At 32.4% G+C, this 10,028-nt stretch overlaps 2 protein-coding genes across 2 annotated transcripts; one reads left to right on the plus strand and one right to left on the minus strand.

Moving 5' to 3' along the window:
• The first annotated feature begins 382 nt into the window (after positions 1–382).
• On the plus strand, positions 383–3,565 carry LOC131650469 (alpha-dioxygenase PIOX-like). The gene is made up of 10 exons (XM_058920179.1): positions 383–505; positions 624–884; positions 959–1,108; positions 1,192–1,325; positions 1,417–1,630; positions 1,711–1,856; positions 1,948–2,175; positions 2,339–2,541; positions 2,643–2,886; positions 3,162–3,565. The coding sequence occupies exons 1-10, from the start codon at positions 383–385 to the stop codon at positions 3,385–3,387; spliced, it is 1,929 nt and encodes a 642-aa protein (XP_058776162.1). The 3' UTR covers positions 3,388–3,565.
• Positions 3,566–6,195: 2,630 nt separating this feature from the next.
• Positions 6,196–7,183, minus strand: LOC131652771 (uncharacterized). The gene has a single exon (XM_058922726.1). The coding sequence runs from the start codon at positions 7,078–7,080 to the stop codon at positions 6,508–6,510; it is 573 nt and encodes a 190-aa protein (XP_058778709.1). The 5' UTR covers positions 7,081–7,183; the 3' UTR covers positions 6,196–6,507.
• Positions 7,184–10,028: the final 2,845 nt, after the last annotated feature.

The following is a 10,028-nucleotide window of genomic DNA, read 5'->3' on the forward strand; positions in this document are numbered from 1 at the left end:
ATTTATAAAGTAAATTCCCATAAAAGCGAGTGGACAATGGAAGGATCAGTGCAACGATCTAAGCCGTAAAATTGCATGGCACATATTGAAAACCAAGAGTCAAATCTCAAGGATATTATCAATTTCATTCAATTTTCCGGTAACTAAACTTTTTTGGAAAATATAACTCAATAAATATTAAAAGTCCTATTGGAGAATTAATTTAAATTGGTCAAAAATGAATTATTTCCTCTCTTATAATTTGAAACAAAACAAAAATTGAAAAGGATATAAACTTCTTCATCTTCTCCTCTCCCATGTATACTCTATAAATTTACCTTAAATTTTCTCTGAATGATACACACACATTTCATAAAACTAGTCTTTCTATCATCCAAAAGTCATGTTGCATTTTCTAGCATCTCCCATTAGACTTCTTGTTTCAACAATTATGCCACATTTCATCCATAAAGATCTTCATGAAGCTATGGCTAAAATGTCTATTATTGATGCTTTTCTCTTCTTGGTACAAACACTCTTCTTCATCAAACTAACTATATATTATAGTATTATGTTTTTTTTTTTTTTTTACCAAAACATTTATAATATCTAGTTAAACTGATCTTTTTTCATGGCATTTTCAGATTATACACTCTATTGACAAGTTGGTAGCATGGCATCGTTTTCCTGTTTTATTGGGACTGCTTTACTTGGCCATTAGGAGACATCTTCACCAAAAGTACAATCTCTTGAACGTAGGGACGACTAAAGGAATTAGGTCAAACCCTTCTGATTATCCTTACAGAACACTTGATGGAAGATATAATGATCCTCTTAACGATATTGCTGGAAGTCGAGGATCTTTCTTCGGTAGAAACATTCCTCCAGTGGACCAGAAAAACAAGGTACAAGATAAAAATTATATGGTTAACTATAATTTTTAGATGAATATATAATTGGATATAGTGTTTTCGTGCAGCTGTTGAAGCCAGATCCAATGGTGGTGGTCACAAAACTTTTGGAGAGGAGAACATTCAAGGATACTGGAAAACAGTTCAATGTGTTAGCAGCAGCTTGGATTCAATTTATGATACATGATTGGATAGATCATTTGGAGGATACTCAACAGGTTGGATTCTTATATATACATTTTTTTTCTTTTTCATGCTACATAGTTATTTCGTTAGAAATAAATACTTTTGCTATATACAGATTGAGCTCACTGCATCTTCTGAAGTTGCAAGCCAATGCCCTCTAAAATCCTTTAAGTTCTTAAAAACAAAGGAGTTTCTCACAGGCTCCGATGATATTAAGACTGGATGTCAAAATATTCGCACACCTTGGTGGTAAGAACATCTAGTTTTTCACACTATGTATTGATTTTACACATATATAACTAATAACTGACTTGAATGAATATGTATATGATATTGAAAGGGATGGAAGTGTGATATATGGAAACGCTGATAAAGTTTATAGACAAGTTAGGACTTTTGAAGATGGTAAGTTAAAAATATCAAAGCAAGGTTATCTTCTTCGTAATGAAGATGGAGTCGCAATATCGGGTGATGTTCGCAATAGTTGGGCTGGTGTTTCGGTTTTGCAGAGTCTTTTTATTCGAGAACACAATGCTGTTTGTGATGCTCTCAAGGTATATATACACTAATGGATTCATACATTTAATTAAGTTTTGTTTAAGCAACAAAAAAACTAATTGTTGTATTATATTAGATAGAATACCCGAAATTAAAAGATGAAGATCTTTATCGCTATGCGAGATTAGTGACATCAGCTGTGATTGCGAAGATTCACACCATAGATTGGACTGTCGAGCTTCTTAAAATGGACACTTTGCTTGCAGGCATGCGAGGAAATTGGTAAAAACATATAAGAATCTTCTTTCAAATGTAACAATTTTGATGTTCATTGATTTGTAACATGATACTGTAAACTATGATTTGATTTTAGGTATGGATTATTGGGAAAGTCATTCAAGGACAAATTTGGGCATGTTGGAAACTACTTCTTGAGTGGAATGGCTGGCATGAAAAAATCAAAAAATCATGGTGTTCCGTTCTCTTTTACCGAAGAATTTGTTAGTGTCTATAGAATGCATCCACTCCTACCTAATTCTCTGCAATTGAGAGACATATCTGCCTCTCCTGGACATAACAAATCTCCACCACTGACCAAAGAGTATGACAGTATTTTTGCAGCATCATAATTTCTTATATATATTTTCAACTATAACAGCATCACAAACTTTAACAACTCATCTCATAACGCTCATTTTAAAATCAATAAATGTTTTTTTGTTGTTGTTATTGTCACTAAAAAAATCTGTTTTGAAATTATATAGGATTCATATGAATGATCTCATTGGACTACCAGGAGAAAAGACTTTATCAGAGATAGGAATTGCAAGAACATTAGTATCAATGGGTCACCAAGCTTGTGGAGCCCTAGAGCTTTGGAACTATCCATCCTGGCTTAGAGACCTAGTACCACATAACATGGATGGAACAGAAAGATCTGATCATGTGGACTTAGCTGCTCTAGAAAGTAGGACATATGAGTCACAATTGTTGTTTTAAGATCATTTCTTAATTTATCAGTAAATGACTTTAAACTAACAATATAATTTGATATGATAAATGATACAGTTTACAGGGATAGAGAGAGGAAAGTAGCCAGGTATAATCAATTCAGGAGAGCATTATTGTTGATACCTATTTCAAAATGGGAAGATTTGACTGAGGATGAGGAAGTAATTAAAGTGTTGAAAGAGGTATATGGAGATGATGTTGAGCTGCTTGATACACAAGTAGGTCTCATGGCAGAGAAAAAGATAAAAGGTTTTGCAATTAGTGAAACAGCTTTTATAATATTTCTCATCATGGCAACTAGGTAAAAATAACAACTTATCTTCTTTTTTTTCCCAGTTTACACCTTTATAATGTTAGAGATATTTAATCATTATACACCAACACTAAGAAAACCCGAAAAGATATTTATCAATTGAAAGTTATTAAACAAATATTAAGATGTAACATGTTTATTTGTTGGTGTATAATGATTAAAAAAAATTATATCAGTTGCCAACAAATAGATTGGGCTTTAAAGCACAATATATTGTGATTTATTGAATTTGTTTACTGATTCAACTTTCATGATCTTTGAAGGAGGATAGAAGGTGATAGGTTTTTCACAAGCAACTACAATGAGGAGACCTACACTAAAAAAGGATTGGAATGGGTGAACACAACCGAGAGCTTTAAGGATGTAATTGATCGTCACTATCCGGAGATGACAAACAAATGGTTGAATGCTTCAAGTGCCTTCTCAGTTTGGGATGCGCCTCCAAACAAACAAAATCCTATTCCACTTTACATTCGTGTCCCTAATTAATCAATTTCATCATGCTATATTAGGTTATTAGCCGTTAGCACACACTTTTCAACACCTACTATCAACTCACACACTTTTCAACACCTACCATGTTGATAAGAGTTTTAGTGATTTGATGATATTTCCTCCGTCCCAAAATAAATGTCACATTTAAGAAAAAAAATTGTTCCAAAATACTTGTCACTTTACATTACCAATGCAATTTTATATTTAATTTTTTAATTGTACCCTCTAATAAATACTTTTAATTTATTGTTTTCTCACTCAATATTAATGTTATTTCAAATACACCAATAGTTAGTTAGGGTAATTTTGTAAAGTCATCATTCCCTCTCTTTCATTTATTACTGTTTCTTAATCTGTGTGAAGTGAGCCGTTGTGACAAATAATTTGCTACGGAGGGAGTAGTTATTTATTTGTGTTTATTAAAAACAATATTATTGAAATGAATAAAGCTAAGGCAAGGAATATTGACATGTGTGTGTTTCAAAAGAACCAAATGATCAAGGTTCTAGAAAAACCAATGACTTGAGGTTGTTAACGAGTGTTTCTCCATTACAAGTTTCTACCTTGTTTTCTTACTTATGTTTAAGTGGTTTTCCAATTTACTGCAGTACTTTGTACACATTTCCAAGAAATGGATATGATGAAAATTTAAGCAAGCTCTACCAAAACATAGAATTAGAAAAACAGAATGAATCTGAATTTCTCAGCATCAGTTTCTGATACAGGAGGAATTGTTTAACAGAAACAACTAATTTCAACCCTCATAGTTTCACAAAGCCAGAAAAAATTTATGTGGGCAGCATAAACTGCAACTCTTCTCATAAATACATTCAGGCAAGTAATTGTTCCCTTGACCTATTTTGCAGTCTTACTTCCTCAACTAATCAATTACAAAAACCAAACATTTGAGTAATATAATATGGCCCTGCAGTGTCCAGGTGATTGAGCAGGCACTGGTAACTGAAGCTAAAGTACAAAATTTGATCCTCCATAAGCATCACCTAAACTTCATATTTTCACTATAATGTAGCTAAGCTAGGTACATCGACATGGAGTTGCATAAAATTTAAGTATCCCTATCAATCACTTGTGGGCTTGTAGCTGAAGGATATTAATAGATATGGAGATACCATCCCCCAATAACTAACTGATTAAAATGAAGGTGGCTTGGATTTCCCAATCTTAAAAGGGCAGATGAATCAAAGTATTCATCAACAGAAAGTTTGATGAGACTCTATATGCTACTATATGTCCAAAAAAAATATAGACACACTTTGGATTCACAGTCTGTTATCAAATCTAAAACCCCTATAATACAACAGTTTGACAACAAGTATAAAGAAAAATAAATGAATAAACTTTTTCTTCAAACTTTCAAAGTGTTTCTTTCTAATGAATCAAGTACAAAGTAAAGTAGTAAACATGTTTGACATTATAATATTTCACAGAAATACTAATCCAGTACCCTTTTGAATTGATAAGGAAATGTCGAATAAACAAAACAACAAAAGCTACTGACAATGCTATTTGTTTCATGTGTCACAACCATTTTCTCTCTTTGTTAATCGTCATTTGATCAACGTCCATTACCGTGTTTTCTATTATCTTACAAACACGAAACACAATAGACATGCATAAGCACTAATCCTGTTATACATATACTTCTAAATTGCATTACATCACATAAGTGTCAAATGCCTAAAAGGAACTCATGTCACCAATATCTAAGCTAGGATCACAGCACGATACCATGAATTAAACAAAACACTATGAATTACCATAACTGAAATTTTTATAGCAGGAGATAGATACTTGAAAACAACATGAACTTAGCAAATGCCGCATTAGTGGCAACAAAGGAGAAACAGTCAAAATAGCAGCATATAGAGAAGCTTTCATATAACTTGAGATTAGCTTTCATATTTCAATGAATACATCGTCATAAGCAAATAAGCATCAACTTATTTCAATCGAGAAGCTTTCGTGATACAAAAGTTAATCCAAACTATGCCTTAATAGAAAATAATTTCCAAACTTCTCAGAAAGTAACAATGTGATAAGACTAACTCCAATAGTAATTAAGAACCAAAGTTTTAAACCACGTGATCACTCTTAATCTAGTAGAAACTAGCAGAAAAATACAGTCACATTTGTAGTTATAACTACAAATCAAAACATTGACTAGAACCATTTTCCATGAAGAGAAGTTGAATTAATTGTAAAATAGCAATACAAGACATAATTTCTTCATAACATTGGCTTACAATCTATGTAGCACTAAGACTTCAAATTGAGGACTTCTCTGGTGTCCAACATGTGTCGGTCCCCAACACAAGTGATTACATTCAATCAATGTTGTCAATTTCATATAGTGTGTTTGGGATACTACAAAAGTCACGATGGCAACTCAGGTTTAGCCATCTCTCCAATTTGTAGCTAGGAGGTTTTTACGGCAATAGAGGTTTTATCGTGCAGTGGCAGCAAAGTGCCGCTGAACAAAACAAGATAGCAAAAAAATAGTGTTTGTTCAAAATCTGCTACGCTAAGAGTGCTATCACACCATTATAGCTACTATGCTACTATTAGACAACACTTCATACTAAATATTGTATTGTTGAATAATAGGGATTTTTTCAAACTCCGCTACAATACAACCCTATTCGACAACAGTACATTCAATTACTTTCATTCACTTAAATTATTAACTATAATCTACGTGTCTCTATCGACTTTGGTATCTATGATGTTTCACAGCTTATAATCCAACTTTCCAAAACTAATCATCACAATTCATAAAAACAATTCCTCATAAAAAAGTTCCAATTTAAGAATAACTCAACTAACATCAACAACAATAACAACAAAAGTTCTTAACTTAGTATCGTGTCAATGTCAGCGTCGTGTAAGAGGTACGACCTTCACAATTTCTAATCCAACCTCCAATTTTCTAAAACTAATAACATAATTCATGAACAATTCCTCCAAAATCAGTTCCAATTCAAGAATAACTTAATCATCATCAACAACAACATCAACAAAAATATCTTATTACAACAAACTAACATACAGATAAATATTAAGCTACTAAAAGATTCAAACCAAAAAAAAAAAAACTCAATTCTCTATAATATTACTGTTGTTACCAAGCACAAAGGAGAAAATCTCACGAACCGGCGAGAATTGCACGAGCGCAACATCAACAGCATAACCAGCAACCGGCAATTTAAGCTCTCTAAGAAGCGAAAAAGCCTCAGACATTCTCTGTTTCGGCACACAATTCGCAACGGAGCAATGAGGAATCCAATTCCCCACCGAAAACTCCTCAGAAACCTCAATCCCTTCCTTTGCAATCGCATCCACAAGATGCGAATGAAAATTAAGCAGAGAAATCGACGGAGTAGGTGAGAGAAAGAGCACGTTGTTATCGTTGGAGAACGAAGAGATCGAAGAGAAAGAGAGAGTGAACGGATCGAATTTGGAAGTTAGGGATTTGAGAAGGGATTCGAGTTTGGAAGGTTCTAGAAGGAAGGGAGTTGAGAAGAGTGTGATGTGTGGGCGTGATCCGATTTCGATTAACTCCGTGCTGATTTGGCGGCGAGCGAGGACGTTCCAGGCTTTCAAGACTTGGTTTTCGAGTGCGGGATCCATGTAGAGCTCGATCGCGTAACCTTCTGAAGATGAAGACATTGGAATCGGAAAATTTTTTGGAAAGGGAAAGAAGAAAGAGTTTTTGTTGTGTTGTGTGGCTATTTTGTTTCTGGCTCTGTAAAATCTCTGCTCTAATAGTGTCTAGTGGTAGAAGAAAAAAATGTATATTTGTTAATTTTTAGATCAATTAATTCGAATTAATTGAACTGTTATTGTAGTGATTTGTCTTTAAACTAATTTTAATTTAGATTATGAATTTATTTTTTATTTTTGTATGTTTTAAATTATAAATAATGAATTTTAGACTTTTTTTTATTAATAAGAGAAAGTAGTTTTTTTTATTTCAAATTGATATCTGAATTCATTAAGAAGTTGGTGGTTGATAGTTGGAGTGAAAAAGTTACATGAAGTGATAAAGAAGTTGTTAGTTTTAGGTTCACCCCAGAAGAAAATAACTAATGTATACTAACATACTAAAATTTGTTAATGTAAAAAAGTTAATTAGGTAATTAGTATTTTACTTTTTCTATGAAAGTGGTTAGAAAGTATTGTCAAAATTTTCTTTTATTATTGTTTCACTTGCAAAAAGCCAAAAACCTTTATAGGGCCTATTTATCATAAGTAGGGGTGAGAATAAGCTAGACCGGGTCAGGTTGATGTGCATATAAGTCTCGTATGAGTAATATTTAAATTGTTTCGAGTAATATTTTAGTTAGAAACGAGTAATAATATCATAATCCATGAATAATATATGCATTATTTGTACACATCTATTAATTATGAGTAATTATTAATTGTGAGTAATGAGTACACTTCTGAGTAATATTTACACCATTCTGAGTAATATCAAATTTTAACTATTTTGAGTAATATATTCATTGTTCTGAGTAATATTTATACTATTTTGAGTAATCTGTATATTATTTTGAGTAATAAATATAATACTTTGAGTAATATAAACAATATTTGAGTATTTATGCATCGTGCATAAGGATATACCTTATGCACATTAAAACTTACGGTTTAGTCTACACTTAGGCTTTGAAGTTTTTGGTAGGTCAGATTTAGACTTAACAAAGCCTAACTCGCTCCAACCTATTCCCACCCCTAATTGTGAGCCTATCTAGTTAAATATCTTTCTTTAAAAAATAACATGCAAAAAATTTGATATGCTAATAAAATGCAGTATACCTAAAAAAAAACTAGTAGGTTAATATAGAAATTCGGTATGCATTATTATCGGGGTTTTTTAAAATTAAAGTCTGTCAAAATTTATCAATCTATTTCAAAAGCACAATATATTATCAGTTTTTTTTTTATAAATTTGAAAATTTTGATAGTATTAATTTACCTGTTTTACAAAAAAAAAAAAAACTTATGAGGTTATCAATTTTTTCAAAAATAAACTACAGCAATTACTAGATTTTTTCGATAGCACTGAAAAATTCAGTAGTATTAACTTTCAACGATCGAGATTTGCCCAACACTTTTGCAGGGTTGTGATTTCACCGACAATTTTGTGTGGTCTATATTGTTTCCAAACTTATATAAATTTGCATGATATGTTGTTAAAACATCTCAGAATGTCTAAATATTGACATCTCGCGTTTGTGAACTTCAACTGCGTAAAACCTCCATTTGATATTAGGCTCACTAAGGATATCCTTCTTGATGTTCTGAAATCCAAACTGGATAATCTTGTGCACCATATCGACAATAGAAAGGTGGTTAAGATCGAGTATTGTTCACTATCAACCGATAATGAAGAGAATATTAGGTTCAGTAAGTTTATGATGAAGATGGATCAATATTTAAAGGTCTTGTGGAGTACATAACACCAACACGAAACAAAGAGTCTGATCGAGGTGGATGCAAAAATTGCCATACATGTCGACGATATTATCAAGATGTTGAAACGTCCTCAATCATCTAGCACTTTTTAAGTTGTATCCATGTTATTATCTTGTTATGTTATGCAATGTTCATGTTTAGTAATGTAATGTTAATTTTCTTCTATTGAAATGTTAAGACAAGATAAGATGAGATGTCAAAAATATACAAATAGTGTCAGCAACATCAAAAAATAAACAAACTAATAAAATCGACCTAGGTCCACCACAAGCAATGTGTGTTATCTCAAACAACCTGGCATAAATCTCACCATTTGGATTTGCCAAACTCACGAGGTTATCTGAAAGAAGTGTTATCCTCTGCAATCGTTGTTGGTCAATTATACCAGGTGGAGGAGGTGAAGGCGCTTACACGACATTTGAAGGTCCTTTATCATGGGAAGCTCCAACTTCATCAAAAGGTTGAGTAGTGTTGTACCCCAATTTTTTAAACCTGAGATCCCACCTCATTTGCGTTTGATCTCAAAGAGTGTAATCATCATTATCATCATTATTATCATTCATAATCTTTCATGCATAATTTGTTAGCAAAAAATATACAAAAGGATTGTGTTTGTTTCTTGCTTGTTTCACAAGGTAGGTGACTGATCAAGAGACTTAGGAAAATTAGGGTTTTATGACTCATTAGGTGGATCAAGCTTTCTCATATGCTCAAGTGATTCCCCTCATCAAAATACAATCCCAAGTGTGGCTGAATTCAAGATCAACAGCTTTCAACTTCATCCGGTCCACAATTAAGGTTTTGACCTAATTCATCTAGAAGTTGACTTTTAGTCAAAGCATGGTTCCATGGCTGAAATCATGATTCAAGTATCTAAAATGCATCATTGTAATCCACTCACATCATTCATTTGATTGGAAGAGCCTGATTCAATTGATTCTTACAAGAATGCAATTCATTTGAAAAAAGTCAACTGTTCAAGATCACCTTTGACTTTTAAGAAATTTGGTCAACCATGGACTTTTGAAGATCAAAATCATGAATATAAGTTTATTGGAGTCATTTGATCAAGAAAATCAATCAAGAATCAAAATGTCAACAATTAGGGTTTTGACTTTTTCATCAAGAAATACATG

The sequence above is a fragment of the Vicia villosa genome, linkage group LG2 (genome assembly GCF_029867415.1).
Source record: "Vicia villosa cultivar HV-30 ecotype Madison, WI linkage group LG2, Vvil1.0, whole genome shotgun sequence".
Taxonomy (NCBI): domain Eukaryota; kingdom Viridiplantae; phylum Streptophyta; class Magnoliopsida; order Fabales; family Fabaceae; genus Vicia; species Vicia villosa.